A 15,458-nucleotide genomic window follows, 5' to 3' on the forward strand; every position below is an offset into this window, starting at 1 on the left:
TCCAAGTCGTCACAGTGGAAACAGCTAGCGGCGTTTATACTTGGCCAATCCATCGACTTTGTCTTCTTGAACTAGCTGAGAGCAAACTCGCCGAAGGAGACGCTGGATTAGTCTTTGGGAAGAATGGCGTCGCCGATAAGAAATGAGCCCTCTGGAGACTGAATGTTTTCTATATTTATTACGCATTATTTTTCCCTATTTAGTATTATTGCTGCAAATCACACATCACGTTGCAAACCTTCCGTATCGCAAAGCCATCTCAGACGCTCCCAAATCAATTTGCGTTATTCTAAGCTGGCCTCTGCCTCACTTGCTCAAATTATTATCGACCTCAACATTGACCTTATCTTGTTACAAGAACCTTATGCCGTTCATTCTGTGTGCCCAGTCATTCCCAAAATTCCTTGTAGCTATTCATCCTATCACAAACTAAACATAGAGCATGCTTTCGGCTCGTCCATTGTTGTTCGTGACCAAAATTGCTGTGAAATATAAGTTGTTTGCCAGTTATATTGATAATCACGTTGCGTGCATCAACAGCAATCAACAGCAACACAGCTTATGTCCTTGACGCCAATGCACGCAATCCATTATGGAACAGCGCAAAGGCGGACAGCAGAGGATCGGACCTGGAGTTTCATTTGCGTAGCATTAAACTTTCAATGGCAAACGCGCCCACCAAGTCACTTGATTTTGTCCCAACCAGTACATCCTTTGTGGACGTGACGCTTTGAGGTTTGTAGGCATCGACTCTTGGTCTTTCCTATCAGCTCCATCCCTCTCGGACCATCCTTACATTTTCTATTTTGTCAACATTAATTCCCCAGCGCCGAGTACGCGTCGTCAATCTGTCTTACGCATTCCCAAACTAAGCTCAGTCTATCGCAGTTTTTTCACTGACACGTATAATGTTTTTCAAAAGAAATCGAACGATGGCCCTCTCTGGACTATCTCCCAACCACCTGTGAGACGTAAAGTCTAGTATATGTTGGCCATTGCGAAGTGCGCCAATGATGCTAGGAAACCTCGTGTTGCCACTGATTAAGCCTAAGGCAACATGCCGTGGTGGTCAGATGAGCTACGCTACTTGCACAGCTCAGCTCACCCCTGCTGCAGACAATTCTCAATCAAAATCAATCACTAATGAAACCAACAGAAGACCCCCCGGTCAGCAAAAAATCGATCGTTTGCAGAATTCCGTAAGTCGGCGACTACAGCTGACACTTTTGATGCACTTTGATAAAAGGTTGCGCAGACTTCTTCTTTCTTTCTCCCACCCAATCTGACAGCGCTCATGACGATGCTGAAAATGCATGGCAGGGCAGGGCCAAACTGGCCGCTAAACTCAGCCGAAGAGGTTCCACTTACATCGGATTGGGAGTTTGGTGCAGCGATCCGTTCACTTAATCCAAATTAAGCAGCGGGGTTTGACGGGCTCTCGGCTGAGATGGTCCTTCACTGTCTACCACTCATTAAACCTCATCTTCTGCTAGTTCTAAATTCTTGTCTGGCTACCTCCTTCTTTCCCAATAAATGGAAGATGTCAAAAGTCTCCTTCGTTGAGAAACCAAACAAACAGTGTTATAACGATCTCCAGAGTTTCAGACCGATCAGCTTGGAAAACCTCTCCAAAATTCTAGAAAAGAGTATACTGGGCCGTCTCCAGTAGCTGGCCAAGGTCAATGATTGGGTGTGCTCCAACCAATATGGGTTCCGTGATGTCGAATCCACTGAAACAGCAGCACACTCTCTCATCACCAACATACAAAACGGATTTGTTGAAAAGAAATTATGCGCTTTTGCTTTTGATATTAAGAGCACTTTCGATACTGTGTGGCTTCCCGCCATCATTACTTCTCTTCTGAAGAAAAACTGTCCAATTCGGTTAGTAGTAATAGTTTGGGCTTTTAACGGCTTTTAACTTTAAACGATAGTTTGGCCTACCTGTCTTAACACGGCGCCTCTATCCTTAAGCCTGTCAATTTGGGCTGTCCTCAGGAGGGTTTCTTATATCCTTTTCTGTGGATCATCCTGATTGATGATATCTTGAGAACCACCTTCTCAATCCCATTCATTAGCCTTACTTTTGCTGATGACTTAACGATTGCAACCTCCCATCTCAACCCTGTTCAGGCAGTTCATAATAACCTGCAAACTATTTCAATGCTATTAATCAGGTTTTGCGTGATATCAAGCTCAATCTATACGCCCAAAAACAGTCCTTTTTGTCTGCTCCAAACGGAAAATAAAGCTACCTCCAGTTTTTCTTACTGTCAACGGTAGCCTCATCCACCCCTCGCAAAAAACATCCTTCCTGAGACTCATAATTGACCTCCATCTAAAAGGGACGAAGCATATCAAAGCCAAATACACGTCAGAAAAACGGGCTCTTTTTTCCGTCAACAGCTGTATTAGGATTTCTTTGGGAGCCGATCAAAATAGACTATGTTTTCTCTATACAGCCGCAGTTTATTACTATTTTAACATATGGCTGCTCTGTCTGGTTTTCAGCGCTGAAAAAAAAAGGCCATCGTTAAGCAAGTAAGATCGTTCCAAAGAACCGTTTGTCTGCTATTGACCAGAGCTTTCAAAACCACTGCTACAGCGTCACTCCTGATTCTGGTGAACTTGATGCCAATTGCGCTTTGCGACGTCGGTCTAGCTGCTCTTCTGCTCTCAATTCAGGACTTTTCTCAAATATACTTATCTGATGTTATACCGGAGTCCAGGTTATCAAATTTAGAGATCAGGCCAATGGGACGTTTTCTCTATTAGTCCCCACCCCATGACAGTTTAACTTCAGGCGTAAGCTCTTACCCAGAAACTTGGTGGTCTCTCCGTTTCCATGTGGCATGGATACGCTACATATTTTGGTGGCATGTATTCAACTATCAGGAGAACTCCCTAGTTTTTGCTTCGCTGTTGTCGCCTCAAATTGCAATGGGATATTGCATATCGTCGAATGTAAAAAAGTGTCCACTTGGTTCATCAGTAGGACCCTGCGTTTCGTTTACCAATATTCCAATGAGTACCTTAGAGTTAACATCTTTTCCACCTTGGAAGTCGAGTTCAGACTCGCTACCTAGCGAGTAAAGCTGAGTGAGCGTGAAAAGAAAAACCTGGCAATCGAACACAGTCGGATCCACGAGAGTCCCATAAAACAAATTGTAAATTGTTTAATTTTGTTGTTTTTCATTCTTCAGGAAGAGAAGAGTATATTTCACTGAGCGTTGGATCCGAGAAGCTAGACCAAAAAGAACAAGAATTACGTGAAACCGTCACTGGTATCGAAAAAATTCTGTCCCAGATAAAAAAAAAACTGGAAGTACTCGCTGCTGACCAGAACCAGCTGTTAACAGAAAGAAAGCCCTTTTACACGTGGTTAGTTAAATATGCCAGGCCAGGATGTTGCTCTAGTCCGGCCGAGGTCCGTGACAAAACACCACGCTCTAGGGCTAAAAAAAGTAGTAGTCCCATTCCAAGATACGTTGAGAGTCATTGTCCAAAGGAGCGACGAGGAAAAAGCTGGTGCCACGTCGGTGGAAAACTCGAAGCCCCGAGAGAAATTGACGTTCAACCCTCCGTCAAAGGAGTTGGTAGGGGCAGGTACGAAAAAGGCGTCCCGGAAAAAAAACCTCCGATCGGTGGAAAAGGTCGAGGTGAATCTAGCAGACTTGGCCAAAAATCTCTACGGAGAAGATTTGGAAGAGCTGCCTAGTGAGAAGGAGGATGAACTCGTCAAAGAAAAGGCCTCAGTGCTGGAAGCCGCCCAGAAGGAAGACGATCAGCAGCCTCGCCTGATCCCGAGACGATCAGGCCAACGGATCGACTCAGGCGACGAGTCGGAACCGGAGCTGCAGTTGACAGCCGAAGACGAGGAAGCGGCACTCAAGGAGGCGGCTCTCAGCACGCTCCCTAAAGCAGCCGAATAGCCGTCTTAAATTGTATCAATTCCTGTGTTTGTCGAAAAAAAAACACTTTTAAAAAATTAAAATGTTTCTGTTTTTCATTTTGCGATAAAAAAGCTTGACTTGACTCCTCGTCTGAGACTTCGTCCCAAAGCGCTCTGCTAACATTTCGCTGTTGCCGAGACTACTGTCCTTGGGCTTCTGCCTGCTGATTTCTATTCATCGCCCTTAATCTGTTTTCCATCCCTGACAACCTTACTTTGATGTCTACGATGGCACGACTTACTCCATCTGAGTGCTGACCTAGCGATTATGCTAGTTCGCTCGTAATTTCCACATCCTGGGCTTCAACCAGGTGTCTTAGATCGTCTCTTAATTCCGCGTCATCGAACGCCGGAGGTTCTGCCAGCCTTAGTTCGTTCAGGCTGTTTTGGAGCTGGCCGACTGCCTGTTCACGCGGCCATTCGGGCCTGCAGAGTATCTGTCGCATCTCTCTGCGCTATCATCATCGTTGCGACGTTTGCTTCTACGACCACGATTCGTTCGGTTGTGTCTTCCGTCATCGAACTCCTGAGACCCGTTATCTTTTGCCTTATCTTTGGCAATTCTTGGTTGAGCATTCCAATTTGATCTCTGTGGAAGTCTAGTCTCGTGACTGCCTCCACTACTCGTGCGTCTGTCGCTGTCTGTTGCCCAGCGATCGCCAGTATTTTCGCGTCATACTTAGCGAATTCTTCTCTGACCATTTCTGACAGAGTTTATGTTTCGGGGTTAGGACGAACCCTTCTAAATTCGATGCCAGTATTTCATGCGAAGGCTGAGCGCCTGCCTGTCTTTGCAACTCATCCACCGTTAATCCAAGTCTTGGTGACTGGGGTTCGTTCGTATTTCCCTCTAGTCTTAAGAACGGTGGCGAGCCACTCGGATTTCGATCTGAGGCCCTACTCGACAGCCTACTCCCTCTTAGGTCGAGCGTTCCGTCGGGGTTCTTTTTTGGGGCTCGTCTGGATCTCGCTCTAGTCTCGGGCTCGCTTTCTGCTAGTATCTGCTTTACGATATCTTCGTCATCTGCACCCGGACCTGACAGATTTCTGCTGGCTTTTGGTAGCGCTAGCCGGTTGCGGGTATCGTCTTTACTTCCCTTCCGTTTTGATTGTTTTTTATCAGAGTGCAACATTTTTTATCGCAAAATGAAAGACAGAAACAGTTTAATTTTTTACAAGTGTTTTTATTTTCGACAAACACTGGAATTGATACAATTTAAGACGGCTATTTGGCTGCTTTAGGGGGGTGCTGAGAGCCGCCTCTTTGAGTGCCGCTTCCTCGTCTTCGGCTGTCAACTGCAGCTCCGGGTCTAACTTGTCGCCTGAGTCGATCCGTTGGCCTGATCGTCTTGGGATCGGGCGTTGCTGCTGATCGTCTTCCGCCTGGGCTGCTCCCGGCACTGGGGCCTTCTCTTTGAGGAGTTCGTCCTCCTTCTCACTAGGCAGCTCTTCTAAATCTTCTCCGAAGAGATTTTTGGCCGAGTCTACTAGATTCACCTCGACCCTTTTCGCCGATCGGAGGTTTTTTTGCCCGGCCTCCTGTTTCGGAGCTGCCTCTACCAACTCCTTTGACGGATGGCTGAACGTCGATTTCCTTCGGGGCTTCGGGGTTTTCACCGGCGTGGCACCAGCTTTTTCCTCGTCGCACCTTTGGAGAATGACTCTCAACGTATCTTTGAATGGGACTAGCTAAGCTTAAAAATCGCAGTTTCCGCTATAGTTCACTCAGCATTCAGCCACAAAAAACCAAACGCAATTTGTATGCGGACTCACCATTCAATTTCCCGATAAATTCCGATAGTCCGAGATCCCGCGCGGGTTTAGGGGTAAGGTTTTTAACATTTGGCAGACCCCGAAAAATATTTATAAGTCTCAATAGTTAATCGGGGGAAACGCAAGTCTGCCGTGGCTCAAAAGGTTCCTCTAGGTGGTACCGGCTCATGAAGTCGGCAGGAATTTCCGAAAAAGGATAATTTTTTTACCAGGGATAAAAACAAAAGAAAGCGTAAAAATTTTTCTGATGCCCCCCCCCCCAGACTGGACGAAAAAATCAGGTTCCCAATCCCGACCAGACGCAGGTGGGTAACCATTTTCACCCTGCAAAATGCCGTTATCAACAATGGAAATGTCCCCTTAAAAAAAGCTGAGAAATTCAAATTCTAAATGTTATTTTTTATTACACGAGTATTTATTATTTAAATAAAGCGAAATAATAAAGTAAAAGACTTGGTAAAAGATTATCTAATATTGGTTCATTACATTATCTATCGTCTAATAATAATGGTCTATCATATAAATCTAATGATAATCTAAGCATAAACAATGCCATCAAATTCGAGCCAAGTTTCAGATTTTGATGAAAACATACCGGTGTGTAATTTAAAAAAAAATATATATATAATTGGAGATAGGCCTAAATAAAAGGTATTTAATCTGTATTATTTCTATAAAAATGAAAAAACAAATATCTTGCGTTAGCCGGGAGTCGAACCCGGGTCTATTGCTTGGAAGGCAACAATGCTAATCGTTATACCACTAACGCTTATAAATATTACTAGTTTTTAATAATCGTAAAAACAAACTGAAAAAAAAACTGAAAAATTAAAGCTGGCTCTCCACTTTACCTCGCGAAGACGCCTAAGATGCGTCGATTTTTTAGAGTGCAGAAATTACAATTGGCTCTTGTGCATCACTTTGAACAAAAAGCGACTCACCTGTAGCAGCACCATCTTCTTTAGAGCAACCCATTCTCAAAGAATCTACGCCCTCGACTTCAACAGGACAATTTGCACATCAAGAAACACCTACACCGCATTTTCGGAATAGGTTACGTGTCTTATTAACTATACCGAATTTTGATGAGAAGAATTAAAGAGAGACAGGAGAATTGATTTGCGCCCGATTGCTTGTATTAGACTAGCCATGGAAAGGTTTTGCGTAGTACACAGTTAGAGTATTAGGACCGTTAACTCTCTCATTAACCATGACAGCATAGCAGGAAGGGGGGGGCACAACGAGACACTTAATGGGGCGGCTTGTACGAGGGGCCACCTATCGGGGCCCCCCAGATCATATTCCCGTAGATGAGCAGGGAGACATAGTGATACGGCCGGATCTTGTCGTCGGCCGTTGGGAACGGGTTTCGTTTCCAACACCGCATGTGTCACAACGGTCGATCTTTATCGAAGAAGAATTTATCCCCTTCAGAGCATCCATCTCGAACACCTAGACACTATTTCCTTCTTTGAAGAAACTTTTTAAGTGGATACAACAACATTGGGGATCTTTAACGATGTCTTTGGGACGCTGCACCATCGACTGGATTGCAAGAGCCTCCGCCACCAAGCAGCCACTTCAAGGAAATCACCCAAGACCAGAGACTAATCTAGGTAGACCAGTATATTGAAATCAGTTCCAACAACCGCAAATAATTCGTCAGAGGAAAAGGTCAACTACCAAAGATGCAAATCGGACTTCAGAGGCTCTTCAACGTTTACCCAGATAAACCGTGAGGCAGGTGTTTGGAGAAAAATCTTCTCCGTACTGAGATAGCGGACCATATCTCTATAGAACTTACGTCCGTCCTCAGCCACCACCAGACGAATATTCTCTCCCTCCCATTCGTCCCATTCTCCCTCTTCTCCCCGTTCTCGCGCTACAAAAGTGCACAGCCATGCTGCGTTGCCAGATAAAACGGCAAAAGAAAACAGATCCTGAAGAGCCCCATAGTATAGCCTGTCAAATTTTACCCCACCATTTTTCACGAAGGTACAAAAAATTGAATTTGTTAAAACCGTTACAACTCCTTTATTTTCAAACGGAAAAATTAATAAAAAATTGGGTAGGTAGCCAAGAGGATGCTTTACATTGGATGTAAGAAATATTTCATAAAAAATAAATACGAAAACGAAATAATCGAAAAATAAAATGTTTGTCAAAGATGACCCCGTTCCTACTGGTTGGTATTGTATTGAGTCCTGGGACGAGTGTAATCTCTGGTAGCAGGCTGATGATAATATTGCGGGTAGTGATACCTCGATTAATATATGTTGGATAATAATGCGGGTAATAATAAGATCTTTGGTATTACCGTATTAGTAACGTTTATGGAAGGTGGCAGAAGTTTCCGTGTCATCAGCGTCTTCAAGGGATTCGGTGGATTCTGCGAATTTAATGGATTCGGCCGCCGACCTGTCGGATTCTACCGTTGTTTCAACATACCGCAACATACGCTGGCTGGCGTTTTTCGGTCACAGATGGTTGATTTACTTCTCTCACAGCGACATCAATTACATTCTGGTCAACTTTGAAAATTGCTCTCATTGACAGAGTCACCAGGCACATCAGCATAACTATTTCTGTCTTCATGGTCTATTTACCAATAAAAATGAATACAATCCATTTTATAATGTGTTCAGCTTACCGTCTACTAATAAACTTAAGGCTAATACATGCCTTCGCTTATTAGCTTATTGTATTCAACGTTAAATATTAGGCCTACTGGTATTTTAAACGGACAAAGGAAACTTATGTGTGTCTCTCTAATCTTTACTGTGTTATATTTTACATACCATGCTGTGTCTATGTAGTCTGTTAAATAGAAGCGCAAAAATTTCAGGCAGTTTTCTCAGCTGCAAGTCTTCTGCTGTTAATAGTTGTTGTAGACGAACTGATTTTTTTGCGATTCCTTTCCTCTTTTATTCACTGAAGACTACACCTTCTGTTTACAAGGGAAAAGGGGAACTCCAGGAAGCATCATGTGCATCATGAAACAGAATGAATTGATCAGTGATGGTGAACTTAGGTTGGGCGAGAAGATGTACGAATTGTTTTGGCTTCGGGTAATATAACTTGACCGGGCAGGAAAGACCGCCGCTGATTCTATTCCAATCCAACAATGGACTGTTCAGTTTACTGCTGGAACTTTGCCAGAACTGTTCCTAATACACTTGCTTAAATTGTTTCAGGAAGAACAGCTGTGGTCTTCCCCTTTTCCCTTTTGAACTGCGGAAGCTTTTTTTTCGATTAACACGAAAAAGTGCTGATGACATCGCCAATATAGGGGACAGTTCATGCGTTTAAAGAATCGGGCGCAGGCAACAAGCCGCAACAAGCTTCGGTACGCTTCGGTACCGGTACTTTGCTTTAGTTCCTTTGTTTATTCAACATAGCTTTGTGATTCATATCTATAAGAATAACGTCATCATATTGGCATACCATCATATTCCAACACACAATCAAAATTGGATTTTTTAAATATTGAAATCTCGTTTTCATTTTCAGTTCCGGTCGGAACCCAGGGCGAAATTGTTTGATAAGTTAAATTCGTAACCCTATTTATTATTGGATTTTCAAATTATAGTTGTTTATGTTTACTCACTTTTTCACTTTTTTGTAGCCTAATCATCAGTTTAAAACGTTTAAAAATAAATGGATTGTATCCTCCAATTGCGTTTGTTGTTTAATATTATATAGAATTTATCTTTCAGTAAACTACACATTGCACTTAGTTTTCTTCCTCATAACTCACTGAGTAAAAAAAAATTATATGAAAACACTAATACATTATGCGCTGCGACAACTAAGGATTTAGGCGGTTAAATTTTCACTTTAAGTTTAAGAAAGTTACATTTTTTCTATCGTCTATATTTGAAGCATTAATTTTATTTGTACGAATAACTTAACTCGTCTCTTTGGCGAGAGTGCGAACATCGTCGTTACTTACTTACCTAGCTGGCGTTTTTTATTTTAGTATATTTTTTATTTTATTTTTTAAGTAGTATTCCATGAATCCTGCATACAATTCAGAGGATACCTTGGCCATCCTAATCAGACCGGTCAGACCTAGCACAATAAGCACATGTAAAGCTAATTACCCATAATGACACCCGTGGCTTATAAAATTATTTAAACAGTCACTTACGAGTGACAGCGCTTAGATTTAAAAAGTTTAAACAAGTCACATCAAAATTCAAGAAAGTGCATATAGCTGTATACTTACAGATTAAATAACAATTTAGAAAAAAACCTTATAAGGAAAAAAACTTATTTCAAAATTTATTCAGTTACCAAAATGCAATCTACAAGTATATTGATCATATCTTCCATTAATAACTTTGCAACATTAAAACTTGAAGACGAATAATCTGGAGGAATCTGATGAGTTTGGTTCAAACTTTCTCTAAGTTTCACAATCAAATAATTGACTAGTTTCCGACCTAACACGTTGATTTGTTTTTCATCAGGTATAATCTCCAGAGGAGAACAAAATTTTTTCGATAATTGCGTGTCGTTGAAGGAGATCATCGTCAGTGCTATTTGTGCATTCCAGCTGAATCCTTCTTGGCTGCAAAATAAATTCCCCATCTTGGAGAGTTGTCTGAGAAGGGCGATCTGCTTAGTCTGCAAACAGCATGGTTTGGAAGGACAACCAAGGACCAAATCGAAGAGAACGTCGATATCGAATTCCACAGCTTTGTGTAAATTTTTGGTTGCTAAAAATCCATACTCTAAAAAAAGTTTCATGTTATCGTGCGGCCCGTAATTTATGAAAACTTGTTGATATTTCTTGATGTGTCTATCTGACCGTATTTCATAACATTGGGTAGTTTTGTTAAAACCAGCTTCAACGACTACTTCTGCGTCGTGATTAAACATGTCTAAATATGGAGCTAAGGCCATGTTATTTTCCATTCCATCCACCTTGTTCAATCCATGTGAGTGTTGTTTAGAATCTTGATAAAAGACTGCTCTTGTGTTGACACAAAACCAAGCCCACTGGAAAAGTTCGAGTGAGAGGGTTGAGCCGTATATCTTTCTCCATATTGCAAAGATTTTTTCATATTTTTTTAAGACAAAGTTTTGATTACACATTATTTTCTCTTGAAGAAAGCTGGGCAGGACAGCTATTTCTTGGCTTTTACACAATCCACCAACTGAGAAGCTCTTTGGTAATGTTGAAATGTATGAAGAGTACAGTCCATTAAACTTGGAGTTCAAAATGAAGAAAGTTAGACATTCTGCTGTAGTCATACTGAACTGTAGTAAGTCAGGAATCTCTGCCAAAACTTTTTCTTTAGTGATAAGAAGACTTTGGGGGATCTGGACTAGCAGATGGTTAGGAGCTATGTTAGACATAGCCATGAGACCTCGTCCAGTGCTATTAAACAGAGCTGGCTTTGTAACTAAACAATTTTTTGACACAGCATTCCAACCATTCGCACTCATCCATTTACAAAGTTCAACGAATTCTGAATGTGAATCAATCCGAAGTGGGCGAGAATGCACAATTCGAACCAACCTGTTTCGGATTCTAGATGTTCGTCCCATGTTTTTTTATAATGGAAATATATTTAATTTAACACCACAACTTTATACCACATTCATATTCTCACAGTTTTTCAATAAACTCACGGCGGTTTTCTTTTCGAATAGAGATGAAACAATTGGTTAAAATGAAATTTACGGCTGCTTACACTTGACTTCAAATCTTACTGAGTTTACACTTTACACATTTTGTTTACATCAGAGTGATCAGACGACTATGAGTTGACAGTGACAGGAATAGGGACGGGTGGGTTGAATCCGAAGTGGCTAGTCCGCTTTCATATGTATGGTTTGAGATGTAGCCCTTTACGCACCAGGAAGTGCTTGATTTCTAGTACATCTTTTGGATCCTAGGGCAAAATGCACGCCACTAGAGGCGCTATGCCCACGAAGTGAACGAACTAATGCTTGTCGCTTGACAGCTCTTTTTATACTAAATGCTATCCAGCACTCCCTAATGCATTAAAAAGGACGTTGCCTTCCCCCAAGCCTAGAGAGTAGAGACGTAGCAGTAGATACGTCTAAATAATTTTTTTACTTGACATAAATCATTTTCTATGATAGCCTAGCCTTAAGCCCTTAACTTTCCAAATTAATTAAAAAGAAAACCGTTATTCGTACGCAGGTACACTATCCCTTAACGGAAGTGTGAAAAAACAGGTTCGGTTTTAATTGAATAACTGAAACGCTATTCATCACAAAGAGAAAGATTTGAAAATAAATGCGGAACTTGCATTTGAGACAACCAGACGTCAACGAAAAAGAAGTGCGCGTTATTAAGATCTACCTCTAAAATTTATGCGATCTCTTTTGTCGTTAAAGAAAATCGGCCCAAATATTATATATTTTGAGATAAAATCCGCGGGTTAATGTCAATGGATTTATTAGATCCAATTCCTTGTTGTAGTTATTATATACCAGAGAGATGTATATTTTTCCTATATCACTGGCAAAACCAACAGTCAGATTCACGTCGATGTCCGTTAAATTTTTCTTAAATTTTTGGTTTAGTGCTTTAGTCTCAATTTTAAAAAAATTCCGCGATCCTCCCATCAGATACCTTAAAGTAGCAGCGAAGAAGCAACAAGTTTACTAGTTTTGGAGTAGCCTTTTTATTTTGCGTTTATTTGAATTTATTTTGATTCAAATAAAATAATCTGATGGGCTATTTGAATTTGGAAAAATCTCCAAAAAGTCGCTAAAAAGCGGAACAGCCACTTTGGTTCTAGCTCTACTGATCGTATAACGAAGCGAAACATGCTGTCTGCAGTCTCTGCACTCTGACGAACGTGTTTGACTGTTTGCCCACGCCAGTTTTCAGTTTGATTAGTCTGCAACCTGTGAATCGGTATTTTATTATTGTCCTCACTGTGCATAATAATAAGGAAGGTTTAGACAGTGATATTTATATATTACTCATTAGCTTATGGGGATGCTTTGAACATTGAGAATTTCAATACTTTACGTAAAGTTTTTGAACACGTAACCTCGATTCTTGATAATCTTTCTTGTGGTGCATTCAAATTTGTGCCGCAACATGTCATCTAACAATGCCAAGCGAAACATCTATGTCGGTAAGATCAAATAACATATTTCAGTCTTACGAAATGTAATGCTTACTGTGATTCATTTTAACAGGTGGCCTTCCTGATGAGGCAGATGAATCAGTAGTGCGTGCAGCCTTTATTCCTTTCGGAGAAATTGTTAATATAGAAATACCTCCAGATTATGAAAATCATGAAAAACATAGAGGTTTCTCTTTTATTGAGTATGAACTAGCTGAAGATGCTGCTGCCGCAATTGATAACATGGTATTCTCACAATTTCTTACAGTTTATCTAGTAAACAAATATTTAATTACTTGCCATCATGGATGCCTTTCTTTCAGAATGATTCTGAGTTGTTTGGCAAAACAATTACTGTAAACATTGCAAGACCTCGGAAAATTAAGGAAGGATATTCTAGACCAGTTTGGTCAGAGGATTCTTGGTTGCAAAAATATGCTGGAAAGACAGAAGAAAATAAAAATCCAGTGGAGGAAAACAATAAGGAATCAACTGAAGGGAAAGACAATGTTTCTGAATCTGAAACTAAGTCAGCAGTTTCTAAAAAGCCTCGCGGCAACCCTCAAGTGTACATGGATCTTAAAGCTGGAAAAATCAATTTGGGCAGAATAATTATTTTATTGAGAGCTGATGTCGCCCCTAAAACATCTGAAAATTTTCTTGCTCTCTGCACTCATGAAAAAGGTTATGGATTCATGAATTCCAGTTTTCATCGTATTATTCCAGGATTTGTAAGCGGAAAGCTCAGTTTTAATCAATATTTATTTTTATTAACGTTCTTTTGCAAAAGATGTGTCAAGGTGGTGATTTTACTAACGGTGATGGAACCGGTGGTCGATCAATTTTCGGTGGAAACGGGAAATTCGAAGACGAAAATTTTACGTTGAAGCACAACGGTCCTGGTATTCTGTCTATGGCGAATTCAGGCCCAAATTCAAATGGATCCCAATTTTTTCTAACCCTTGACAAAGCAGAATGGTAGGTTTTTTCCCTGTTAAAATATCATAGTTATAATGCTAATAGCACCTTTATGTTTTCAAAGGTTGGATAACAAGCACGTCGTATTTGGTCAACTTCTTGCCGGCCTAGATGTTTTACGTAAAGTGGAGAAGTACGGAACAAAGTCTGGTAAACCGACTGACAAAGTCATTATGTCCGCCTGTGGAGAACTATTGTAACACATGAATAAAAGAAGCTTTTTTTTAACTACATTGTTTAATGACCAATGTCTTGTGCTCATGAAAAATATAAACAAACAAATTGATTGGACTACAGTATATTCCAACCCTCTTCCCTCCCGGAAAAAAACAAAAAAACAAAAGAAAAACATTAACGTCATGGGTCCTTTAATTTTCGTTGAGATTTTCATATTGATTGATCCAGCTATGAATCAAATCTTGGATGTAATTGTCTTGCAGGTCTTTGGGTATCCGCGGTCCCGGATAATTCAATTCTTTATTTAATGCGCCTGTTAGTTCATCTAAACAAGTAAAATAATTGGTATGTTTACAGGAAATTCCCAAGTTTGACATTTTTTAGACACTGTAAGGTATTTGAATGAAAAAAGATATTTACTAATATTCATATTAGGCCACAAATCTTGCTTCTGATTCATAATGGGAATTTCATTGGATATACGGCCAAAAGGTTCCTCCCCAACCATTGCCGCCCGACCAGACTTCGAAAGATATATATATTTTTTTTTAAGTTTAGAAATAATTATCTGATTTTTTACGTCTACTGTGGACTACACACCTCCGTGGAAATATCCTTGCGCCTACCCAAACGAGGAACCGCCTTTGATGCCTTCAGAAAAAAATTAGAGAGACTTCCTTCGTGAGGAAAAGATTCTGAATTCATGTATTCAGCGATGATTCCTTCACCTCGTCGGCCGATTCGAGGAATCTTTTGTCGAAACCTATTATAATTCGGATTAAACGGTTCCGGGCTGGGATCTGATAAGGCAGACGCCAGCAGTAGCCACGTTAAAAACAGTCCTTGATTTAACAAAACGACATTAGTTGGTTCACTTTGTACTGTAAAGCAAGAATTAAATTCAAATATAAAAACCTTTTATCATTATTAGCTCTCGATACATGATCACTGTAACAGGAATAAGTTGATCTCTGTCCAACTGCGACAACTGAGCGTGACAACTGAACGCAAAACTACCATCTAACCGTGTTATAAAGGATTTTCCCCATTTCCATTTTTTAATTTTACATCATGCGGATGACATACGGGTTTTGACATATGGGGACACAGTATTGCTATTGCCCCCATCTTTCCGTATTATTTGTTTCAGTGAGGTTGATGTCGTCAATAACGCAGCAGGACTTCACTGTATAATATACATAATAAAAATTACCATCACCAGCAGCATTGTCTGATACGGGTCGGTTCGACGACAATCATGCGTAGTATTGTACTGGATTTAAGCTGTTTAGTGGCCGAACATAAAACCTTAACTGCTTAACCATAAAATATGTTCTAAGTTTGCTTTAAAAATTTTTTAATATTCAGTAACATATCAGGAAATCATTTTTGCAAACCTTGAATGCGTTGAATGACTTGAATCCTTTAAAAATAATTCGAAATTTAATCGCGATACGTGA

General features: G+C 40.6%; 3 protein-coding genes across 3 annotated transcripts; 1 reads left to right on the forward strand and 2 right to left on the reverse strand.

The window, feature by feature from the left end:
• Positions 1–9,984: 9,984 nt before the first annotated feature.
• Positions 9,985–11,527, reverse strand: LOC124192235. The gene is made up of 2 exons (XM_046585436.1): positions 10,539–11,527; positions 9,985–10,461 (listed from the first exon to the last, which is right to left on the reverse strand). The coding sequence occupies exons 1-2, from the start codon at positions 10,546–10,548 to the stop codon at positions 10,010–10,012; spliced, it is 462 nt and encodes a 153-aa protein (XP_046441392.1). The 5' UTR covers positions 10,549–11,527; the 3' UTR covers positions 9,985–10,009.
• Positions 11,528–12,516: 989 nt separating this feature from the next.
• LOC124191927 (peptidyl-prolyl cis-trans isomerase E-like) lies at positions 12,517–14,107 on the forward strand. Its single transcript, XM_046584975.1, has 5 exons — positions 12,517–12,852; positions 12,917–13,089; positions 13,167–13,574; positions 13,634–13,821; positions 13,886–14,107. The coding sequence occupies exons 1-5, from the start codon at positions 12,816–12,818 to the stop codon at positions 14,019–14,021; spliced, it is 942 nt and encodes a 313-aa protein (XP_046440931.1). The 5' UTR covers positions 12,517–12,815; the 3' UTR covers positions 14,022–14,107.
• Positions 14,040–15,454, reverse strand: LOC124191929. Its single transcript, XM_046584977.1, has 4 exons — positions 14,914–15,454; positions 14,599–14,840; positions 14,419–14,521; positions 14,040–14,323 (listed from the first exon to the last, which is right to left on the reverse strand). The coding sequence occupies exons 1-4, from the start codon at positions 14,939–14,941 to the stop codon at positions 14,190–14,192; spliced, it is 507 nt and encodes a 168-aa protein (XP_046440933.1). The 5' UTR covers positions 14,942–15,454; the 3' UTR covers positions 14,040–14,189.
• Positions 15,455–15,458: the final 4 nt, after the last annotated feature.

This window comes from Daphnia pulex, chromosome 4, assembly GCF_021134715.1.
Source record: "Daphnia pulex isolate KAP4 chromosome 4, ASM2113471v1".
NCBI classification, from domain to species: domain Eukaryota; kingdom Metazoa; phylum Arthropoda; class Branchiopoda; order Diplostraca; family Daphniidae; genus Daphnia; species Daphnia pulex.